This window comes from Ipomoea nil, unplaced genomic scaffold (genome assembly GCF_001879475.1).
Source record: "Ipomoea nil cultivar Tokyo-kokei standard unplaced genomic scaffold, Asagao_1.1 scaffold1562, whole genome shotgun sequence".
NCBI lineage: Eukaryota > Viridiplantae > Streptophyta > Magnoliopsida > Solanales > Convolvulaceae > Ipomoea > Ipomoea nil.
In genome coordinates this window covers 1,957,803-1,983,516 of record NW_017617990.1, presented here as the reverse complement: position 1 = coordinate 1,983,516, position 25,714 = coordinate 1,957,803, and the positions used below count along the sequence as shown (strand labels likewise).

Sequence of the window (25,714 nt, the reverse complement as noted above, 5' to 3'; positions counted from 1 at the left end):
TGTATTTGGCTTTAGATGTTATATATATTGTTTCGTATTAGTTATGCGCAATCCGGTCATTGTGTTTTGATATTAGATGACACTTGCATAGTGAGTGTAGTCTTGTGGTTTTAATTTTGGACTTTTTCCTTGCACATTTAGTACTGTTAAGTTGTGGCAGGGTGTGTTTTGTCCCGTTTAGAATGCTTATGTGGTTGGTGCATGAATACGTTCTTATGCATATGCACAGGTGCACACACAGTTCTGTCAAAGTGCACAGGCCACACTGTGTCTGCTTTGCGTGCACTTGCGTAGTAACGTATGTGCACGTGCTTGTAGTTCTGAAAGTACACCTAAGTATTTTTTTTTTTTATTTTTTGTTCTTCAGCCTGTGCGCAGCGCGTCAATGCATACTGCCGTTGTCACCGCGAATCCACCATCTAGAGGAGTTGTTGTGCCAGTAGATAGTGGAATTGTTGGCGGTGTGTGTTCAATGGCTTGTGATCTGCAAGTGCTTACCCCGGCAGCGGTATTTTTCTTTCTTATAATAGTTTTGTGCGTGCTATGTTTTCGTTGGTGGTGATTAATATTTGTATGTAGCAAATTATGCCGCGTGTTGGGGAGCGTTCGGTTCAAGGATGTGCGCCTCAGTTGGCTGCGCCGGTGAAGCCGCGACGCCCTCACGCGGTTGGGGGCTCAGCACAAGGTGGTGATGGTTTGATATCCAGATATTTGCCCAGCGTCCCTGATTCGCATGTGTTTTATGACTGGATCGTGGACAATCCCCGGGCTCACATGTAAGTTTTCCTCCTTCTGCTTTTGTTGGGTAACTGTTTGTGTGGTTGCTTATCTTATGTGTGTGTTGTGTTTTTGTACCAGCCACGAGGAATTATTCAACTATAACGGGTGGGCAGCGACACGTGAGGATTTGTTGTCCTTGAAAATTGGATCCCAGTTGCGTGTGGCCGTAATTGATAGTTGGTCATGTATTTTGACCGTAAGGGAGTTGGCTCGGACGGACGGTGCTCCTTGCAGGTTTTTTGCTTCGATTGAGACTACGGTACGTTATCTTGTATTGTTGTTGTCTTGTTTTTAAAATATTGTGATATGTAGATAAATCTGGTTTGCGATTTTGTGTTGTGGTTATGTGTAGCTCAATACAGTAGTGTCTCAGTCTCAGTCACGTGCACGTCGCCTTGATTGGTTCTCTCAGCGCATGGAGGCGGGTTTAAAGTTGTCTCCTTATGCGTCATGGCGCAGCATTAACATGGTATTTGTAATTGTTTGTCTGTTTTCTGTTGTGTGGTGTTGCATTAGTTCTTTGTGTGGTTTTGTGTCCGTGTGGGGGTTAGATTAATGTGTATGTCTGTCTTGTTTTTTGCTGTTTGTAGTCGTTATGGTTGTTAGCTAATTATTTTTGTCATGTGCAGTTCATTTTCCCCATTCTTCAGAGTGAGCACTATTATGTTATAAGTGTTGACATGGTTCGGAAACGCATTGACATAATCGACAATTCGTCGGCTAGTGGGACTAATGGGACAAAGTATGGGGGTACACCTGATGTGCTGGTATGTTATTGATTTCCCACTGCGTTTAGTTTTGGTTATGTTGTTTGCTGTTCGTTGCGGGCAATATTGTCCTGCACTGTTTCCGACTGATGTGTATACGCACACAGTTGCCTGTGGGGCACACAGTTGTGCACTGCAGTGCACACGAATACTTGAATGTGCTCACAGTGTTTCTTAGTCGGTTTCATTTCCCATCACCTGTGTTTTTAGGCATGCTGTTTGTTGTGTATTTTTTTCCTGTGGCTTCCTAACGTTGTTGTGCCTTTGACAGAAAGATTTCTTGTCTGTGTTCCTTGATGACGTGGTTGACGAACAGTATGGGTATATTGTACGGAGAATTATCCCTAGGAGAATGCAGATGCGGTGGCGGGATGTGCATAACAAAGTGGACTGTGGAGTCTTTGCTATGCGGCACATGGAGTGTTTCTTGGGGCAGCCTGTTAATGCATGGGATTGTGGTCTGCACAAGGGGGATAGTGGTGTCCTTGATTTGCTGAGGGCAAGTTATATGTGTCAAATTTTGACGGCCGAGTTGAACATACACCATTCGAAAAACATTCGAAGCGCGGTTGAATATCGTGATGATGGGGGTGCAACATAGATTCGTGTGTAGCTAGTCCATTATCTATTTTACTTTGTTTGTCTACTCGTGGTATTATGGACCTTATTTTTTGATTCATTTGGCACATTTTTCTCTGAATAAATGGTGGGGTGATGTTCGTTGGTGTTAGATTCCTAGTTTATACGCGTGCTAATTAATTCTTGAGTATAGTAATGCTTGTTACGCTGTTATTAATTCTTGGGTATAGGAATGCTTGGCGCCACGTGTTTGGGTCATATGTTTAGCGGTGCACAGACACATACAAGTATGTGCTCACGCAATGTCTAGCTCGGCACACTCATAACTTCACATCTGCACACACCTGTATGCTATGCCTACATGATTGCACGTATATAGATATATGTTAAATCAGATTCGATGACCATTATTTTTACACAAATAGACTAATAAAGAATGAGGTGATTACTGTTACGCCATAGACTTGAATGGCACACACTGTCAGTCTCAGGTGCTCACTGTCACTGGGTGCTATTGTTGAAAAATGATGTTGGCCGTTGGTTATTCATACTCAATTTCCATAATACCGTTTGGTGAAACAATACTACACTCTGGTGTTGTTGGAAGGCACCCAGTATTGTGGTCAGGTACACGGTAGCACCCCCGTACCCGGTTTAATGTGTGTGGCACATTCTGTTTACTAGGAGTGCACATTGCCATGTTCATCTCCTACTAAGAAAACCGCAGCTAGAACATTTTTCTTTTCACTGATTCATGATGTCACGTATATACATATGTGTTGAAACAAATTCGATGACAATTATTCGTCCAGAAGTAGACTACTATAGAATTAGTGGACAACTGTTATGCAGTAGTGCTGGATGGCACACACGTTCAGTCTCAGGTGCTCACTATCAGCATATGGCCTCTTTTTATTAGTCTTTTTTTATTTTTTTTGGTTTTTTGGTCGCGGCTGGCAGTTGCGGCTATCCTTATGTTTGTATGCCTAGAGATTTTATCAACCCGGGGGGGCTTGGGTGGTGGTGGTGGTGGGTATGGTGAACTCACCTTGTTAGTTTGTTAGTATGTTTTGAGTAGGGTAATTCTTGGCGCCATGTAAATGGGTCGTATGTTCATAGGTGCACGGACACATACAAGTATGTGCTCACGCAATGTCCAGCTTGGCACACTCAGAACTTCACATATGCACACACCTGTATGCTGTACCTTCTTCCACCACACAGTCCGCTATTATTGGTTGGCCGCGATTTACATCGCCACGTATGTATTGCTGAAAAATGATATTGGCGGTCGGGTATTCATACTCAATTGCAATAAAATCATTCGGGTGCAAAATACTGCACTCTAGTGTCGTTTGAAGGCACCCAGTACTGTGGATGGGTGCACAAGAGCACCGTGTACCCAGTATGAGGTGTGTGGCACACTCTGTGTGCTAGGGGTGCACATTGGCATGTACATCTCCTACTTAAAGAGCAGGGTCTAAAGCACAGATTCATGATGTCACGTATATAGATATATGTAAAAACAAGTTTGGTGATAATTAGTCGTACACAAATACACTTCTAAAGAATGATGTTAAAAAACTGTTATGCAGTAGGGCTAAATGGCACACACTGTCCATCGCAGGTGCTCACTATCAACATATGGCCTCTTTCCATTAGGCAGTTTTTTTTTTTTTTTTGTTTTTGGTTTTTTGGTCGCAGCTCGCAGTTGCGGCTATCATGGTGTCCGTACTTGTTGTAAGTCCTACATTTCCTTACATTCTTTCCAGCTACATCCGATGCGATCTCCTTTGCTGATTTCAATCGCTTTCCCGAACCTTTGTTCTTTGCAATGGCGGGGGGGTGAACCAAAATGTTTGGTGATGAGGTTGACCCACAGAAGCTACGTATCATACCACTTTTCCTTGCTCTAGTTTCCATTTGCGGCATGCTTTCTGTTGTCTTTTCTCTATACTCTTTCAACATTTGTGCTAGCTCTGTTATTCGATCAGTGTTACCGTACGCGTTCCCAACACACTTGAAGAACTCATCGAATACGGTACCCATTCGTGTATCCCCACTAACAACTTCTGTAGGCTCGCCTAGTTCAGGGTTTGCATAAAGCTGTACGTATGGCCAACATGTAATGCGGGTCCATCGTGGAGTGATATATTGTACTGGTATTCTTTCCAAACGTGCATCCTTAAACGCCAACAATACATGCCTACACTGTAGTCTAATCCTATTGAACATATTGCATGTGCAGTGTGTTGTCTGGGTGGCAGAATTGTATTCCACTGAGTACACCATCTTGTTTGTATCCTCTATTTCAAGTCTGATAGTGTTTCCTTCAACTGTTTTGTTAATGATTTGGGATGAGAAGCATGCTTCGAGTATCTCTTTTTGGACATCATAGAACACAGCAATTGTATATGTTGTAGCAGCTTGACGCTCTAGCAATAAAGTTGTCTTCAACTCTGGGAATTTGTCCTCACAATCTGCGTTTAGCCTTGTTTGGGTGTGGCGTTGTTTGTCTATTGCTTTCTCAAACTTTATGAAGAAGTCCGTTAAACTTAGATGTGGGGAAGTGCAGCTGTTGAAGACGTTGTTCTCTGACTCCGACCTTGAGGTTGTTTTCATTAAGCCACCCATGAACATGTCGTTAAAGAATGCTGGTATCCAATATTCACGTATCTCAAACAAGTGGGTAAACCATCTGTGGTCAACCAGTTCATGTTTTTCCATTACTGTTTGCCATGCTGCTTCAAACTCACTAATTGTTTGCGTCTCATTCCAGACCACACTATTTAGGCTTCTTAAGAAATCTTCGTTCCTTGCTAATGTAGGCCCTACCTTTTCGCAAACCTTTGTCATGATGTGCCATATGCAGTATCTGTGGCGTGTTGTATCAAAAACACGCGATATTGCCACTCTCATTGCAGGATCTTGGTCGGTAACTGTGCACGCGGGTACTTTACCCATTGCCTTTTTGAAGTGTTCGAGCAGCCAGGTGTAGGAGTCCACATCTTCTTTGGCAATTAATCCCGCTGCGAATGTCACACTCTTCTTGTGGTGATCCACCCCGGTGAATGGCACAAACACCAGCTTGTACCTGTAGTCATCACATGGTGTATAAAAATTTAATGGTTAGTTACTAAGTGGGGGTGGGGACAACCACTATGCAAAAAAAGTGTGTTCATGGTGACCCGTAGGAAACTGATAGGCACAGCAGAACATTCTTATTCGTGTACTGTGAGATGTAGTGCGTTATGGGCATTAGCTGTGTGCACCTGCCTTTAATGGTCAGGTGCACGAACGTTTATGGGCATATGTGCACACAGTACACACTCAAATGGTTGTAACAGCAAACGGATTCTGTCGCACTAGTTACCCTTTGGGGTTAAATGTAAATAGAGAAGCATAGTAAGTTGAGTGGTTCACTAAGCCACCATGTTGTATGTCACAGTATGGCACGAACATGCATTGCTTTGGTTTTTAGGTTTCCGCACAGTGTTAAACAGAAAGGCGTAGCAAAACTAGCTGGTTAGCTTACTGGGTCGCTGTGTGCACTTCTAGCCTCTGGGGGTGTGCATATCTAGCCCCGACTCTGTACCCGATGGGGTCAAACTGAGTGCCCCACTCAGCAGGGTCATGCCCAGTCTCCATGGTCTATTGTAGTGCAGACAGCAATCACCCTAAATGGGAGTGCACCCCAAGTGGTCCTGCCACATTGGAGACCATTTGTGGTGCCGGGGCAACCATTCGCACTAATTCTGTGCACTCACTTTGTAACATCATCCGTGAACATTGGTCTATGAGAGCATAAATGTAGGTGTAGGGTGTGGTATGTACCTGTTTGTACTGTATGTGGCGTCGAAGGACATAACATCGCCGAATAGTTTGAAACTGTGGCGAGCTTGTGGGTCTGCCCAAAATATTCGACACAGTTGGTCAAGCTCATCAACATCGTGGGCAAAATAGAAGTCGGTGGACACATCTTTCTTTGCCATGTACTTGTCAATCACTAATTGGGCATCTGCGCCTTCTATGTAAGCCATTATATCTCTTCTGTAATTCCCGAAGTCTGTTACTGTAGCTCCAACATTCTCAAACCCTCCAACCATCTCTTCATATAGTGTAAATGATTTGGTGTACCCGATATTTGCCTTGGCACAATTGATGATGAAGTTTTGGTGCCCAAGGTCTAGCTTCCGGTTTGCCTTCATGAAGGGCCTAGAAACTGCAGTGCACAACAAGTGGGTGTGGCGCTCCTCAATTGCCGATACCTCATAACCATTTCCGTCCTTTACTCTCTTAAATATTATTTTAGCGTTGCACCCCACCCTATTCGTGACACGGCGCCTTTTAGGTGGGGCATTGTCTTCGGCTGATAGCACCCCTACCCCGTCCCCTTGGCCGGTAGGGAGTTTGAAGCCAGAACGTGAACACAACACATACTTCCACGTGATTTGCCCTTGCCAATCCCTTTTTTCGGAAGCGCGCCGCACATCAAACCCAGTAGTAGTGGCATAAGCTTTGTAGAACTCAATTCCTCCCTCCAAAGTAGTGAACACTTGTCCCTCAAAAGGCGTTTTGGCCGCTTCACACTGTGGGGTCCAGTACTTTGTTGATCCGGGGGAGATGTTCATCAAACACCCAGTTGGTTTCCCTGTTAAGCCGTCTTCACCTGTCAAGGGGTGCAAATTTGTTAGTTCAATATGTATTGGACTTGTGTGGCACTCAGGTTATAACCAAAGTGCACGGTGACTGGGTTTGACCACCCTGTTGGCACAGTAATGGGACCGTAGGTGCACCCTCCGCCTCACGTGCGGCCCGACTAAGGGGATTATGCCATGAGCAGAAGTTAGTATCACTACTCCGACATTGTGGCTAAGTCTGTGCCCTTATGGGCGGATTGGTGTGCACATAATGCTACATGTGGGTTCGTCTGTGCACTTCCTCTTAATTGTGGGTGCACATAGCTGCGTATGCCTAGGGCAATGTGTGCCCCGCAGCGGTTCGGGTGCTGCCCATTAGGTGTTTAAACCCAGTAGGGCAAGACATGCACATCACTGTTTCCGCTTGCAACCGCGCACAGTGCCATTTCATTTAATGTGATGCCTGAGTGTATGCGTAAACAATCCATTACCATTCCACACCCCCCCCCCCCCCCCAATTTAAGTTGCATACAAAATCATGTGTACATATTCATAGATTGCACTTACTGTTGTTGTATCCTGTTGCCATCTTTCCTACCGTCGAATATCACTTGGTCCGCTGCTTTAGATGCTTCCCGCTGCACTTGGCCGGCCGGAATTCGCAAAGAGTTGTCGGAGAGTTTTCTGGAGCAGTGTTGTTGTGGCGTGATTTGTAGACAAATTAGAGTCCTTGAGCGTTGCATCCCCTACATTATTGGGATGATATGAATTTAATATTAATTATCAATTGTTTGGTGTTGAAAATTACCCTAATATCCTTTTTAATTATTTCTATTAATGGTCTCCTTATTAATGTTTAATCAATCTAACCCATTGATTAGATGGGATTCAAAGGCCTGGATTAGTTCTTACGTTCCTACCTTAAGATGGTTCTCACCTGAAGCTCACCCTATATATATATATATATATATATATATATATATATATATATATATATATATATATATATATATATATATATTAGAAAACCATATGAAAGTCGAAAACAGCAATAGGGATTATAAAACATAAAGAAGTTGAAATTCAAAAACACAGCAACAGTGATTGTAAAAACATAAAGAAGAATTTAAGAAGTAGTTGAAATTCCAAAAATAGCAATGAAGATCAAACCCTCAACCTTTCACAAGGCCAAACACGCATCTACCAACTAGTCTAACACTCCTATTATTATTTTTAGCTGTTTTCTTATATTTATATCTAATACATGTACTATATATATATATATATATATATATATATATATATAGGGTGAATCAACGATTTGGTCCCTCACTTATTCGTGACTTGTCAATGTTGCCCCTGAATCACGTATTCATCGATTTAGTCCCCGAAAATAATTATTTTTCGTCAAATCAGTCCCTATAGCCGTATTCCGTCAAGTCTCAGGCGAGAGCTCCGATTTGCCTTGGGCATTTTGGTCTTTTCACGCCTTCTTCTTCATTGATTCTGACCATGCTTCGCCGGAGAAGCTCAAGCTCGCCGGTGACCAAGTCTCACATCCTAAAGCTCATCCGGCAAGCCAAGTCGACGCCGGAAATGCAAACCAAAGTTCTCCAAACCCTAAGGTCCCTCGCGTCAGAAAACGCGGCGAATAAACGCTGCATGGAGAACGCCGGCGTGCAAGGAGAATTCTTCCATTGCTTAGCAAGCAATTTGAGAATCTCAGCAGCTCTCTTGCACCACACTGGGAGTAGCAGAGAACTTGGCGATGGAGTACAAGATCCTCAGACCTCTCTCATTCGCCACCTGCGACACCCTCAGGATTTTCCTCGACACTACCGCCAACCCCGCCGCGCACCGGCAAAGCTGCTCCAGTACGCTTAGACTCCACTCGCAATATCGTTTCTCGTTCGTGTCTAGCAGTAGATCGATCAGCACGGTCGCCGCCCCGGTCTCCGCCGCCTTGATCCGGTTCCTCCCTCTCTGGCAAACGTTGGCCAGTAGGTGCAGCACGAATTTGGAGGCCTTGCGGGCGAAATTGTCTCGCAAGATTTGGACAACTTGGTGGTGAAAAGGAGGGATTTAAGGTTGTCGTGAGCTGTGATAACGAGGGGTTTAAGGTTGTCTGCATTTCTGGCGTCGACTTGGCTTGCCGGAGGAGCTTTAGGATGTGAGACTTGGTCACCGGCGAGCTTGAGCTTCTTAGGCGAAGCTTGGTCAGAATTAATGAAGAAGAAGGCGTGAAAAGACCAAAATGCCCAGGGCAAATCGGAGCTCTCGCCTGAGACTTGATGGAATACGGCTATAGGGACTGATTTGACGAAAAACAATTATTTTCGGGGACTAAATCGATGAATACGTGATTCAGGGGCAACATTGACAAGTCGCGAATAAGTGAGGGACCAAATCGTTGATTCACCATATATATATATATATATATATATATATATATATATATATATATATATATATATATATATATATATATATATATATATATATATATATATATATATATATATATATATATATATATATATATATATATATATATATATATATATATATATATATACATACAAGGGCTAGGGGTGGGGCTGGGGTGAGTGGGGGCAGCTGCCCCCACACTGGTTCCGCCCCTGAATGGGACTTGAGAGGTCTCAGGTTTGAACCCTATGTGGAAGCATGGGCTCTTTGTGCTTTAGTATTAGGTTGAGAAAGTATTACATCTTCTTACATATAATAAAGCTATATGGTTGGGAAATAATTAATGTTACAATTAATTACCAACATTATTATTATTACCAGCTATAAATATAAAATAGTCACAACATCTTTTACTTAAAAAAAAAAAAAAAAAAAAAAAAAAAAAAAAAAAAAAAAAAAAACACACAACATTTGAAAAATAAAATAGCTATTTTTTTTTCTCGCCCATAACAAAGGATTACATTTATTGAATTAATGGAGTTATTAAATGTTATGATATTAGGATTAAGGATTCCGATTCCCGATTAATAGAAAATATGAAACGATGAAATATTAGTTAAATCTCTGTCTTTACAATGAAAATCTATTTGATATGCTTTTGTTATTTATGGTGGTTCTTGGGATTACAATATTAATTAAATTTTCGATGAAAACCTATTCAATATCTGAAACAGTGCAATTAATGCAAGCTTCTACATATAATTTTTCTCCATCTCAAATGCTTCAAAGAAATGACAGAAGCGAGAAGGGATGAAGAAAGCAAATGTTGCGGGCCGTGGGTCAATTATTGTACTTCAGAATTAAAAAAAAAAAAAATCATTTAAGCCATAAATAAAAATTTAAATATATATAAATGTATATATCGTATGTTTTTCTGGATGTCTAAACTTAGGACTTTTAAAAGAAAAAAAATACATTTGAACTATCTCCACAAAAAGTGGTCTTGGACTTATAAAATGACATTTGAGTTTATGGAATGCCATGTGCATAAAGAATATATTATATAATCATATAAAAAAAAATGTGTTCAATTAGAGTTTAAATTTACTCATACAAAATTTGAAATTTGCTTTCTAAATGTAATTATCTTAGTTATTATTCGTATTGTGAAAATTATAATATAGATGAAATACAATTAAGAATAAATCAATGTAATTATGTAAATTCTCTCTATAAGTTTATTTGAATATGTACATAATTAGAGATTATATTAACCATACAAAATTTTAATTATAATTTTGTATTCTATAAAAATAATAAATACTTGACCAATGGAAGCTCAAAAATATTATTATATTAAATAATTTAAAATATATTATATAATCATATAAAAATGTGTTCAATTAGAGTTTAAATTTTCTCATACAAAATTTGAAATTTGCTTTCTAAATGTAATTATCTTAGTTATTATTCGTATTGTGAAAATTATAATATAGATGAAATACAATTAAGAATAAATCAATGTAATTATGTAAATTCTCTCTATAAGTTTATTTGAATATGTACATAATTAGAGATTATATTAACCATACAAAATTTTAATTATAATTTTGCATTCTATAAAAATAATAAATACTTGACCAATGGAAGCTCAAAAATATTATTATATTAAACAATTTAAAATATTTTTATTTTTTCTATTTTTTTATTTATATTTATAATAACATAATTTTTTCCCCGTGTATCGCACGAGTGAATTACTAGTTTTAATAGAGTCAATAGTATCAAAAAAAAACTCTTCTTATTCTTTTTTATTAAGCATAGCATGGCCCCGGGTTGGCCCGCAACTCATGTTTTCAATGATCGGCAAATTATATCCTGTACCAGGGCGCACAATGCATTGTGCACTTTGGCTCAAACCGACATCGTTTTGTATATGTTTTTTTTTTTTTTTTGAAATTTCGTTTCTCGTTTCTACTGTTATTATTATTATTTTTTTAAATCTCATGATTCAAATGTACATAATTGTATAATAGAATGTACATTATTGTATAATAGAATACACATAAACTCCTAACATAATACACATAATCTTTTTTGAAAGGATAATACACATAATACATAATATACATAAACTCTTAACATAATATGCATAAACTCTTAACATAAACACATAAACTCTTAACATATATAATACACATAAACTCTTAATATAATACACATAAACTCTTAACATAATACACATAAAACGGTGTCCGTCGCGTCAACTCCCCACACAATTTAACAAAACAACGTTGTTTTGGGCAGGACGGATACGAGTTTCGGCCCACTTTGACACCCTTACTAGTGTCACATAATATCAAATTTGAAACATTATAATTACCAAATCAACTATTTGACTAACTTGATTATTAGAGTCATCTCTATTCTTGTTTTATGTGTTGTCGTCTTGATATAGTTAAAGGAAGGGAAAAAAAATGTGGCCTATTTTTTTTTTTTTTTAGAAAAACAAATTGTCACTTGTCACGTCAATAAGTAGAAAAAAAAAAAAAAAAAAAAAAAAAAAAAACTAAGTATAGTATTTCTAAAAAAAAAAAAAAGGGTATAGTATTACTCTATAATTAATAATCTATACAATCAATTAAATAATCTTCGGCCTGTTTAATTAATTGTTCAATATTATATTAATGGTCAAATTAGGCACGTTGACTGAGCTTGCACTTAGACAGATTAATAAAGAGTGTGATGAAATTTAACTTTTTCAATATTGTTTTCTTATTCAAAATATCATATCTTATTTATTTTATAATGTTTAATTAAAACCTTAATTTGTATAAGTAACTTTCATTTTTTTTTTTTAATGGTATAGGGATCATACTATATGCTAGGGTGCCATTTGGCATTTTTGTTCACTCAATAGTCAATACATTAATAATTTAATATAAACCTACCAAATCAGGTTGGGTTACCCCCTCCCTTTTCCCCCAAAAAAAATATAAACCTACCAAATTTGCTTAGCATTGATATTCTTTTCAGTATCTACTTGTATGTGACTTAGCTTCTTAACATTCATACTATATAATATTGGAATAAGGGTTAAATAGGCCATCGAACTGCACACGGTAAAACAATTAGACCACTGAACTTAAAAAACCAACAATTGGGTCCCTAAACTAATCAATTTCAAACAATTCTTCCAATTTGAAGGTTTCCAACAGGTCAACAGGTCATCCTTCCAAATTAATTATTTTTTAAAATTTAAATTTTAAAAATTAATTATTTAAATTTTAAAAAAAAAAAAAAAAAAAAAAAAAAAAAAAAAAAACTGGTTCCGGCCGGAGACGGTCGTCTCCGGCTGGATTCCAATTTTTTTTTTTTTTTTTTTTTTAATAATTAATTTGGGAGATGACCTGTTGGAAACCTTCAAATTGGAAGAATTGTTTGAAAATGGCCTAATTGTTTTATAGTATCTGTTCAAACATACATTCTTAACCTAATGAAGGACATAGAGTCAACAACGCCAACAACACCTCTACTAAGGCTCGATCTCATGACCTCCTACATGGAAGAGGTCACTACATGCCATCTGAGCGCAAGGTGCTTGGCAAAATCTTTTGTTTACAAAAAATCTCGTCAATGACTTTGTGGTCTAGTAGTATGAAGTGACTCTCTAAAATGAAAGGTCATGGGTTCGAGCCTCAGTGGGGCGGTATTGACTCTTTGTGTTGTGTCTCAGTAGATATGAACAGATTAAATACTACATTGTAACAACGTCAGCTATCTGAACCAAATTATGTAACCTTCTGGTATGAGAATCGGGCTCTACATGCTTACTTTTGGGACTGAGTCATATATAATTTTTTTCATATTGCACTTGTATCCATACTCTATACAAGATTATATTAATCCAATTGAGCTTGAGTTGAATCTCTCCTACCAGTTCAAACTTTCAATCTTATACTTAAATATAACTTAATTCCCTACTACTTGAATGAACTAGAATCAAATATCTAAAAACTAATAAGTGCAAATGAAAGTTATACCATACCCTTGATTTATGTCTGTTTTTTCAGTATATTTTTCTATACATTATGCTGTAAGAGTTGTATTATATAATATTTTGAACAAGCATACCCTTACCGTTACAACTTTCATTATCTTTTTCCACTATTGTTAACATGCACACGCATCTACCATATATTTTATTATCTTCAATAATAATAATAATAATAATAATAATAATAATAATAATAATAATAATAATAATAATAATAATAATAATAATAATAATAATAATAATAATAATAATATACACATTATATATTGGAGTTATATGTTAGTTATTTTCTAAAATATAAATATCAAATTTATAAAAATATTTTATATTATTAATATTAATATTAATATGATTATTATCATTATTATTATTATTTACAATAATAAAAATATCTATCTAAATCTAAATAAATTAAAATTTTTAATATAAAATATTAATATTAGACACATATTTTTACACATCACGCATAGAAAATACTAGTCATAATATAAAAGTAAATAAAGAGATTTATATAATCCAGCATTTAAGCAATTAAGATTCCACACGTCAACATTGCTGGACTATTATATTTATCATAGATACAGACAAGAAGAAGGCCATTTCATAAAACAACAAAAGGCACCCCTACTTACCGACACATGCAAAATTTGCAAGTAACACTCTTTTTATAATTACATTTATACGCTTGTATTGTTTTCTACTACATAGTACATACTATATATATATATATATATATTTCTAATTAGGTGAGAACTGACAATAACCTGCGAACTATGGAACTTGTGAATGAGTACACTACAATGGGCCCAGACATGTCTGGAGGACTTTGGGTGCAGTCGTATCCAGGTACGGAACAATTCTTCACAAGTACATACATAATTTGCATATTATTATTATTATTATTATTATTATTGTTGTTGTTGTTGTTGTTATTGTTGTTATTATGTTAAAGCACCACATTCATAGGATCAGAGTCTTTTATTAATTAAATACATGCAAATCTTTATTTTTAATGTGCATGAGTAGGCATACTTACTTGCCGACAAATGCATAGTTTGCATGAACAGACTCTAATTATTATTATTTTAATGATGAAATTAAAATTAGGATTATTCGATCTACGATATATATATATATGTTATGATTCTTAAACCGTAATTTATGTCGTCAAGTGGACAAGTTAAACAATAATAATATTAAGGGGTCAGGTGTACATATTTAATAATACAATTGGATTGCAGCTTGGTCTGTTGGCCTGGAGTATTTTGTTATTATTTTTAAGGTTGAGGACCCATGCATATTAAATAATAATGGTTGGTTATGATATATATATATATATATATATATATATATATATATATATATATATATATATATATATATATTGCAATAATAAGTGAACTTGGAAATAAGTACTGTCAAAATTAATATGTTGTTTAGGTGTCGATAGAAAATCACAGTCATTACTTGATAATGTGTATTGTGTAAATCATACTAGTTCTTGTGTAATAGTATGTAAAGTTGTAAATTACACAAGAGAAGTAAACATCACTAAAAAGGCCTCTCAAAATTAATATTGATAGTAGTGGTAAAGGTTAATCGATCCGAGCATATGAGAAATGCAATAGCTTGGTGAATGGATTATCGAATTTACTTATGAAGTGTGAATTGCTTATGGTATTATAGTACGGAGTATAATTATATTTGGGTAATTTATTACGTTTTGAAATTGTGTTGGGACAGTATTTTTAGAAGGTAAATTTAGAGAGTACTTGATTAATTTATGATTATCAAGAAGGTCAAGAACGATGAAGGCACCCACTAGAGATCCTCGTTTCTACCATTTAGAAGCGATACAACCCCTCATACATATAAGGATTGACACTACTCCCCTTAGAGTTGTGGTTCAACCTTTTGGGAAAAGGATTGACACTACTCTAGTATATATAATTATATATACATTTATCACAAGACTAATCCATGCAATAATTGAAAGATGATTCATCGTGATCAATTACTGTTGGAAATTAAAATTAGCACGAAAATAGCATATGAATGATCATTTTAATTAAAGGTATTGTTTTGACTGGAGCTCAGATCACGTACTATTACAGGGCGTTTGGTTGGAGAGGGAGAATTACGTGGGAAAGGAATTGTAATTCTATGGGAGTTGAATTATTGTGAATAAAGTGAGAATTTAAATTCCAGTGTTTGGTTGACAGGAATAGAATTACTGGGAATTTCAATTCCAATGTTTGGTATACATGGGAATTGAAAGGGAATAAGTAGTATAAAGTCAAAAATGTCCATTACTATTGTTAGACATTAATTTTAAGTTAAAAAAGGAAGGGGTAATTTTGACTCATCACTATCTTTTTTTCTCAGGAATTAAAATCCCAGGGGGACATGGGATTTTACTTCCATGAAAATGGGAGAATTGCAATTCCCTCCAACCAAACTACGGAATTTAATGACCTTTAGAATTATGTGGGAATTAAGTGGGAAGGGAATTTAAAATTCCTCGCCTTGTTAGTTTCAACGCTTCTAATAACATTTACATAAAGAAATGAATAAGTTTTAAGAAAAGCGTGTATAAAATATATGTCGGAATTTAATATTTTTCGTTCATCACCCTACGCTAGCGTGAATTTGGGGATATTAATATAAATTTTTCCTAGAATCACTCCACAAGATTCAAAAGCAACGCCATCATGTTTTTTGTTTTGTTCTTTTAAAAATGGCACTAAGACAAGTTTAGAGAGGGGTTAGAAGATTAATAATTCATGTGGAAAGAGATCCAATGATGACGTGGAAGACACCAAATTCCTGAGATCACAAATGTTAGCATACCTGCCGTTTAACGTGTGGAGACAAATCACACAGGACACCAAGACTTAAAGGCTCAAGAAGAGCTTGTAAAAAAAAAAATTATTAACTTATTACTGTACATCACAATTAATTAATTGTTAAATTACAATTTTTTTAATAACCAATTAATTGCAATGAATCACGTTAATTCTTTTAACAATCAAACTTGAATTCCGACCTTATAGTATTATTTAACCCCAATCGCGAGCTCTTGGATCATTGATGAATGTTCAATTTTAGTATATTGAATGTTCATTTTAAGGTATTATACTCAAAAAAAAAATTAAATATTTTTTTTTGTTAGACCACTAGGTGTCCTGAACATGCTCTAACTGTAAGAGACACCTTTAAACTAGTATCATACTCAGACTAATTTCCATTTTTTAAAATGAATCTTTAGTACACTAAAAATGGACATTCAAAAAATGAACATGTATAATGTATTACCAAAAAAAAAAAAAAAAAGAGCTTTCAATATACTAAAAATAAATGTGTATATTATGGGTGCACCTTGCAGTGTAGACCATAATCTACATTATAATGATTGGAAGTTGCTTTAATCAACTATTCCAAACTATTTGGTAAAAAGAATAAACTCTTTAATACTTCATATCTCACATTTTACTTGTTTTATTTATTATTAATTTACATATCATACTTTTAAAAAATCTTTAACATTTGTATAATTTATTAAATTCAATTTTTAATATTTTGTAGTACTTTTAGTGTAATTTTTAAATATATAAATTTTATATATCAATGACTTAATACTAAATTAAATATTACAAAAAATAATAAAGAAAAAAATGGATCCTAAAATTTGAGACAAATGGAGTAATTATTTAACTTGGTGTTTGATGTTTAAAATTTATAGGAATTTAACTTATATGCTCAGACACTGCACAAAGTTGTTTTTAAAAACTATAGATGAGGACTCACAAATCACAATTAAGCTTCATGGAATAATCTGTGGACTACATGATTCAACATGGACTATAATAATAATGAAATAATTATGTTATTAATAAGGAAAGAAAAACAGGTATGATGATATAGGGAAAGGAAAATGTGGAGTAATTTAAGGTTTTTCTTTCTTGGTTATAAAATATTGTCCCCAGTCCCGAACTGGCCTAACAGAGCATCTGAAAGAATGTAAATCATGGTAACTCAGTTGAATATAGTACGAAGAGCCCTTTTACTTTGAGAAGTTGTTCCAAAATTATTGTTGGTGAGACTCGATTAAGGGTCATTGTTCCCGAACTTCAGTCCTATGACCAACTGAACTGTGCATACAGATCAGTTTTAAAAGATTTCATGGAGGGTAGTGGTTGTGACAGAGAGATTGTCTGTTGTGTATGGTGGGTGTAGTCAATGTCATGCCATTTCTATTAATTATTGGAAAACAAACACAAACAAACCCACATTTATTTCTCTCTTGGCACCTTTCCTATTCCTCAATCCTCACTCCCATTCACATTCTTCACCCCACAAAAATCACAGCTTTCTTTAATTTTTCCTCCAAAAAATTCCCACAAAGATTTCCATTTTCCTCAAGGGTTATCAGTTATCTCATTCCTGTGGCATTATGAGTCTGTTGTTCTAGTTCACAGTAAGCATTTGCAGAATTGCATATTCATAATTTTTATTTTTATTTTTATTTTTTGGCATGAAATTAGCTTCAATTTGTGTTTTTGCATTCTGGGATTGGCTTTTCTTGATTATATATGCACTTGGGAGGCTGAGGTGTGGAAGCATATGCAGGGTTTCAGGGTGAGTAGTTGAGCTGATAGTGCATTAGCCATGGAGAAGAAGAGATTGCAGAAAGATAATATGCAGCTGAGATGTATGTGGGGTTTCCACCATTTTCACAGGAGCAGAAGAAACCAGAAGGTGCTGTCTAATGGAAGAACTCTGCATAAGAATGGTAATGGCAATGATATATATGTGTATATGTAAGTGTGTGCCATTTGTGTTTTGTCAAATCTGTAATTTTGTGTGAGTTATTGCCATTTTTGGGTGGCCTGGAAAATCCATAACCACTACCCGAGAGTATGCATTAGGTAAATTCTACGTTGTCCTGTGACCCTAACAGGTAAAGGACCACAGTCACTATTCGACGATGTGCATTAAGGTAAATTCCATGACCCTAGTTGGTAAAGGACCACAACCACTGTCTCGGTGTGCATTAGGTAAACCATGTGACGCTACCCAGTAAAGGACCACAGCCACTGTCAGACAGTGTACATTAACCCGTCTTACCCTATGACCCTAGCCAGTAAAGGACCGACTATTGGTGCACCATTACAAAAATTACTACTTTTGATCCTTCAGGGTGAAATCTGATGAAGTTGTGCACCAATAGTGAAAATGTTACCTTTGGTGTGGTAAAAGAGTAAAAACTCTTTTGTAAGATAATGCTGGGTAATTATGGTGTTTTTAGTTTTACCTTTTGCTTTTGTGTGTTGATGATATGATGAAACTGAGAAAGTGCCCAAGAATGATGCTTTCTTATCCATTTTATATAGCAGAAACATGCCATGATAAATCCTGACAGAACACCAAAAAGGAATAGAATTTCTGCTTCTTGCTTATGGATGCATAGTTAACTTACTAATCTGTAATCGTAAATCAGATACGTTTACTAATCGGAGAATTTTGCAGGGAAACTGCAACCAACAGAGCCCGGTATGCTTGCTAAACGCGATGATGAGTTTCACAAGACAAATGTAAGTTTGCAGAGTTCTATGTTTTCTGTAAAAACTTAGTTCAGTGTCAATTTCCAGAGATATTTGATCCTGTGACTTGAATCAGATCAAACCAGTTTTTAGCCTCCTCAATCCTCGTTGTGCTTAATAATGTTTTGTTGACCTGACAACAACAAGGTAAAGAAGCCGAACGAGAAGAAAAAGAAGAATCATGCCATAGCTAGCACCGAGAAACATTCAAAGGAAGATATCGGGTTGTTTGATCATCTGATAGAGAAGTCCAAGGCAGAAAGGAATGCCTCACTGAACCATTCGTCGCCTGTTTGTTGTTCTCCGAAAGAAAAACGGGGGGGCTTTCAGCAGGGTTCGAGTTCGGTGGAAGTGCATAACAAGAACAAGATAAACGTAGCAGCAATCTTGGAAGATATCTGCAGCCAAATTCATCTGGAAAACAAAGATGCAGCGAGAAGTGTTACGAGTGCAGATTATGAGCTGGTTCAGATGAGTGCCAAGGCGTTTATTGATCAAATGTTTATAGACAGAAAGTACATCAAGAGAAGCCAGGCGAGCTGCGAGTTTACAGACTTCTCTGATGGGTTCGAGATGTTGAATTCGAACAAGGATCTGTTCCTGAAGTTCCTACGAGACCCGAATTCATTGTTGGCCAAGCAGATTCAGAGTTTGCAGCTCAAGGAAATGGAAAAGGAGACAATCAAGTCATTCCCGAACCAAAAATTCCCTGATAAGAACAAAATTCAATCTGAACAGCAGTTAGAAGGACGATTTACTGATCCCCACCAGCCTTCAAACAAAATCGTTGTTTTGAAGCCGATGCCTAGAAGGGTTCATTACACTGAAAACGTTGCCTGCAATTGCTCGTATTCAGTGTCTCCTCAAAGCTCGAGTAGTAAAAGAAGCAATGGCAAGCACAAAAGTTTCTCTCTTGCAGATATTAAGAGAAAACTGAAATCTGCAATGGGAGAAAAGTTGGAGCAGCTGCCTAGTACTTCACATAAACTCGATTACAAACAAAATATTAAGGTTGTCAAAACCCGAGCAACCACCAATCCCGGGATGAAAAATAAGGCAGACAAGGTACAAGACTCGGGCAATGGACCTGAAATGAGTTGCATAACTGAAACTGTGCGCAAAAAATTGGACCTGTCCAAGCAACAAGAATTCGATGTCTTTCTCGAGGCAAAAAGGCACCTCTCTCGGAGGTTTATAAATATGAATGAAGATGAACAACCTCTAGAAAGTAGCCAAACGAAAACACTTGCTAGGATTCTCGACTCACCTGAACGAGACTTTTGGGCAGCTCAATGCCCCAAAGGGAAAGTTTTCTTCGGTTCACAAGCAGAGAATGAGGAGGTTTCAAGTCATAAACATGTAGCCAAAACAAATGAGGTTAAGATTCTTTCAACACACTGTCTAATTGTTTATTTGAGCAATTATTCTATTCGAAAAGAAATCCCTGACATAACCTTAATTCAGGATTCGCCTTCTAAAAGTCCAGACCGAGGATCTTCGTTAGATGTTTCTTCATCAAGTCCAATAAGCATTACCAAACCGGGTGTTTCAGAGGATGTCAAAGACAAGAAAGAGCATCCTAGTCCAGTTTCTGTCCTCGACCTGTCATTCATGGAAGATGTAGATAGCCCAACAAGCTTGCCCGAAAAACCAAGTATGTTTCTCCACATAAAAACTTTCCTTAATATCTGCTAACCCAAGCAATCTTTGAAAGAATTCATTTCATGTACAGCTGCAGGTGAAATGCTTTTGCAACCACGACGAATCAACTTTGAGGACTACTCACAAGAGGATTCACCTTCACCCCTCAATCCCGAGAAGGATACAATATCTTCTTACATCGAGTCAGCTTTGCAAGCATTTTATTCGAATTGGGAAGAGCTCTGGTTAAACACCCCCTCGCCAGAACAGCTTATTCAACCATCCTTTTTTGATGAACTGGAGTTATCATCTCTCGATATGCATTGCAATCCCGATCTCCTACTAGACTACATTAACGAAGTGTTACTCGAGACATATCAGTGCTACTTCGGGTGCCATCCATGTCTATCGTTTCAGCCCGAAAAGGACGTGTTATTGGATAAGGTAACGAAAGAAGTGAAGCACAGGCTTTGTCCATTAACAGAACAACCTACATTGGACTGGCTAGTTTCCGAGGACTTAGCCAAACCTGGATTGTGGCTCGATTTAAGGATCAATTCTGCAGGTATTGTGAGCCAAATTGCAGAAGAAATTTTCGAAGAATCAATCTTGGAATTACTACTTTGAATGAACACAGTGGATATATAGAGTGTAGTCATGTAGAGCATTGGACTTAACCTTCATACAAACTTAGTTGCATTATAGGGAGGTTTTTATGTCCTCTTTATAGTTATCTTTTCTTATCAGCTTTTGCTGGTGGTGTATATTGTGCCTGCAGTAAAACTGGAACTGAACAATATAGATTACACTTTTTTTCTGGTTATTGAATTCATCTTCTCCACTGCTGTTAATGGCATATCGGGGTTAAATATAGAGATAAAGTCAAATAGGTTATCGAATTATTGCTATTAAATTATGAAAATATATCATTATACCCCTAAACTCGTTGATGGTGTTATTGACTACAGGGTAGTCAATTACCGTAGGTATGAAAATATATTGATTGAATGTGTATTGAATCCTTAGTACTGAATCTTGAATTGAATGTTGAATGAGTTACAATGAAGGTTAAGGCCGTTTATATAGTTGTAGGATCTGACCTTTCAGGAATAAAATATTTCTCAAGGGACACTTGATCCTTCAAAATTTCTAAGGGACACTTGACCCTTAATATTATTCAAGGGACACTTGACCTTTCGAGGATATAATAATACATTAATAATTCACTCGTGGTTCCTACGGGTAGTCCGTGTGCGTATTTACCCATCACGAATCTTCCATATATTGAATCCACGAGAATTGTTGAGTGAAATATGTTCCCTACGACCAGACGAACAAAGCCCCCCCCCCCCCCCCCCCCCCCCCCCGGTCTGAATGCCTTAGTAGTCCATGATGAGCCCCTCAAGTCTGAGTTGAGCATAGGGGACGTGATTTACACTAGTTGCCTTGTTAAAAACCTTAGACTATAAAAAATTCAGTGAAAAAAACTTAGCTAAGGGAAAAAGAGTACAACCATGATCTTTAAGACTATAAAGGGTCGTCTGGATTGTTTATGCAGCTACATCAGCTCCTCCTGGTTGAATCTCTAGTGATTGATCATGTCCAGTGAGCTTTTGGAAATTATTTCTTGCAAGATGAATAACATATGATATTATTATAGAGGTGCGCCCTCAGTTTGATATGAGATTCTTTGTTAGGAGATAGGTTCAAAAATTCCTTATCTTTCTTCCAACTTAAATAGTTGATAATAGTAACTTATCTTTTATTTTGTCGACCACCGTCAGGCCGGGTCCTCGGTCCTATCATTTTATAGGCCCGGGGCGTAGCAACAAAAATGGGCCCTATATGAAATTAACATACATTTGTATAATTAAATTTTAATTTAAATAAAGGAAAAATACTAATGTCAAATAACTTGAAATAGGATTCAAAACTTTTTAACAATTTTACATACACATGAAAACAATTCTAGATGTTTTCTTAAATCCAAAATAATCAATAACCACATCAATCCCTTCATATATTCTATATTGATATCATATTTATAAATACTTTTTTTTTAGTTAGATCAATTTCAAAATTTTATAAATTGATTTGAATACAAAGACACATAATAGAACTTCTAAACTACGTTGACTAGATAATTCATAAAAAAAGTAAACTATCTTTTGAAAAAATGATAACTAAATCACGACATATATTATATATACATTACTCATTATAAAGTTCACAAAATAACACGTGTTCTAAATATAAGTAGTAAATTACAAAATTTGATATGAATCACGAATCAATCTATATTATAAATCTCACAATAATTATAAAAAGGTAAAAAATAAAAAATACAAATAAATTCTATAAGTTACAATTTTAATACTACATAATAATATATCTAAATTCATATAGGGAGTTACAATTTTAATACCACATAATAATATAACATATCTAAATTCATATAGGGAGTGAACGAAAAGTTAATAAAAATGGGGATACCAAGATTCAACCCCACAACATACAACACGCAAACAAAGAACCTTACCACTTAACCAATTGATACTTTACTTACATAGATTTCTATATTAAATAAGTATACTAACTCTACAGTATATATAAAATACAGTGGGGTAGGGTGGTGGGCCCCTTCCAAGCGTGGGCCCTGGGCAAGGGCCCAACCTGTCCTTGCCCAGGGCCGGGCCTGACCACCGTGAGATCTCATTGCTAAGAAGCGGGATAGAGAATATCGTTCCATGAAAAGTGGGATAAAGAATATCATTCGCTGATGAGTGGGATAAAGATCAAAATATCATCCACTGAGAAGCGGGATAAAGAATACCATCCGTTGAGGAGCAAGATAAAGAATACCATCTATTGAAAAACAGAGTAAAGAATACCATATGCTGAGAAGCGAGATAAAAAATACCGTTCAGTGAGAAACGGAGCATGTCGACCATCAACAATCATGCAAAAGATGTATGCGATGCATGCATATCCTAATATGCCTATCCTAAGTTAGTACCTAATTCCACCTCTCTAAACTAAATGAGCCCCTCACTCTGAAGGGTGCCTAACAACTCATATTTAACGCACCATTTTGGAGTTGTGCACGCATCTAAATTTATTGTACCCGCTAAGAAGCGGGATAAAGAATACCAACCACCAGAAGCGAGATATACCAACCACCACTGAGAAGTAGGATATAGATGTTCATCACTGAGAAGCGGGATAGATATTTTATCGCTCAGAAGCGGATAGATCTGTTCATCACTGAAAAGCGAGATAGATCTGTTCATAGCTGAAAAGCGAGATAGATCTGTTCATCGCTGAAAAGCGGAATTGATTTTTCATCATTGAAAAGCATGATAGATCTGTTCATCGCTGAAAAGCGGGATTGATCTTTCATCACTGAGAAGCGGGATATATCTGTTCATCGCTGAAAAGTGGGATTGATCTTTCATTGCTTAGAATCGGGATAGATATGTTCATCGCTAAGAAGCGGGATAGATGTAACACTCGACCAGGCAAGATTGTGTAGGTAGAGCCGAAAAAATTCATCCGGACAAAACCTCAAACGAAGCCGAGAAAATTTTTCTTTCGTGCCTTGGGGAACCATGGGCAACATACTCAACCGGACAAGATCATGCAGGTAGAATCGGAATAATTTAACCAGGCAAAACCTCAAACAAAAAATCCAAGATTATTTATTTATTTATTTATTTATTATTATTATTAGAGTTTTGCCGAAACCAACTTTTTTTTTTTCACTTTTCCCAAACTCTCCCCTTTCTTTTGTTTTTTGTCTTTTCTTTCTCCACTTCCTCTTCGCAACTGTTGGTAGCAGCCTGGCAGTTTAGCTCCTTTTCTTGATTAAATTGGCGAAATTACGAGAGATCGTTTATCAAAGTGAAAAATTAAAAAAAAAAAAGAAATTAGAAAAATAAAATAAAAAATAATAAAATGAAAAACTTGTTTACTAAATTTAATTTAATTTTTCAATCTTAACTCTATCTCCATTCTTCTATTTTTGGAGAAAATGGAAGAATTTTTTTTTTTTTTTAAAAAAACAATTGGAGAACCTAAAATCATTCTTCTCCATTTAGAAGAATGGAAATACACGAATTAATAGTGTTTCGGATAAACAGTGCTTGAGATCCTGATAAAATCCTAGGTTGGACGCTTCTTCAATTCCTTTCTTTCTTTGTTCCGTCTTTATTTTCCATTTTTTTTTGTTTCTATTTCCTACTTCAATTCCTTTCTCTCTCTCTCTCTCTCTCTCTCTCTCTCTTTTTACCCTATTATTATTATTATTATTATTATTATTATTATTATTATTATTATTAGGCTAACCCCATCCCAGAAATGATTCCACTTGCAAGATGAGGTGGCAAAAAAAAATTATTTTTTTATTAAGGAATAAGGGTCAAATAGGCCATTAAACTGCACACAATAATGCAATTATGCCACTGAACCTAAAAAAGCAACAATTAGGTCCCTAAACTAACCAATTTCATTCAATTAGTCTAATTTACAGGTTTTGTAGGTTAGTAACAGGTCACCTAAAATTTAAAATATTTTTTAAAAAATTATTATTTAAAAGTAATAAATTAAAACTAAAAAAAAAAAAAAAACAAAAAAACAAAAAACAACCTTTCCCGTCTCCGCCGGAGACGTTCTTCGTCTCCGGCCAGAGACGAAGAAGGTTTCTTCGTCTCCATGGCCGGAGACGAAGAAACTCTTTGTCTCCAACCATGGAGACGGAGAGTCTCTTCGTCTCCGGCCATGGAGACGAAGAACGTCGTTGTTGCTCCGTAGTGTTTCTGGCTGTTGTCTTGCTGGGAGACTTCCAACTGGGTTCTGCTACGGTTGTCCGCGGGTTTTTGGTGCCTCCTGATAAAGTCTTCAGTATGCTAAGGTCCACAATGCCACAGTAGACCCTTGCCAAACAGTACATGAAGCAGTTGCGGCCAGCAGTTAGTCTTTTCTAAGTCAAAGGTCTTTTGTGTAATTTCAAGCTTTGTTAGTTAATTAGTTAAAGGTGGTTTTACCCACCGGTTTAGTTTCCCTTAATCTCCTTCATCTTGTAATAGATACATATAGCAGAATGATCAAGAAGCCAAGTGTGAGTTTCCTTTCTCAATGAGACAGTGTGAATCTTTTCCTTTTGAATGAAAGATTGAAGCTATTCCATCATGGTATCAGAGCGGGCAAGAAGCTACGCCGCCG

The 25,714-nt window shown here is 36.5% G+C and overlaps 3 protein-coding genes across 3 annotated transcripts; 1 reads left to right on the top strand and 2 right to left on the bottom strand.

The window, feature by feature from the left end:
* Positions 1 to 3,713: 3,713 nt before the first annotated feature.
* On the bottom strand, positions 3,714 to 5,774 carry LOC109189691 (protein FAR1-RELATED SEQUENCE 5-like). Its single transcript, XM_019340302.1, has 3 exons — positions 5,662 to 5,774; positions 3,888 to 5,220; positions 3,714 to 3,740 (listed from the first exon to the last, which is right to left on the bottom strand). The coding sequence occupies exons 1-3, from the start codon at positions 5,772 to 5,774 to the stop codon at positions 3,714 to 3,716; spliced, it is 1,473 nt and encodes a 490-aa protein (XP_019195847.1).
* Positions 5,775 to 5,920: 146 nt separating this feature from the next.
* Positions 5,921 to 7,355, bottom strand: LOC109189690 (protein FAR1-RELATED SEQUENCE 5-like). Its single transcript, XM_019340301.1, has 2 exons — positions 7,334 to 7,355; positions 5,921 to 6,795 (listed from the first exon to the last, which is right to left on the bottom strand). The coding sequence occupies exons 1-2, from the start codon at positions 7,353 to 7,355 to the stop codon at positions 5,921 to 5,923; spliced, it is 897 nt and encodes a 298-aa protein (XP_019195846.1).
* Positions 7,356 to 17,520: 10,165 nt separating this feature from the next.
* On the top strand, positions 17,521 to 21,322 carry LOC109189617. The gene is made up of 6 exons (XM_019340227.1): positions 17,521 to 17,727; positions 17,880 to 18,042; positions 18,780 to 18,844; positions 19,001 to 20,230; positions 20,318 to 20,507; positions 20,586 to 21,322. The coding sequence occupies exons 2-6, from the start codon at positions 17,919 to 17,921 to the stop codon at positions 21,119 to 21,121; spliced, it is 2,145 nt and encodes a 714-aa protein (XP_019195772.1). The 5' UTR covers positions 17,521 to 17,727; positions 17,880 to 17,918; the 3' UTR covers positions 21,122 to 21,322.
* Positions 21,323 to 25,714: the final 4,392 nt, after the last annotated feature.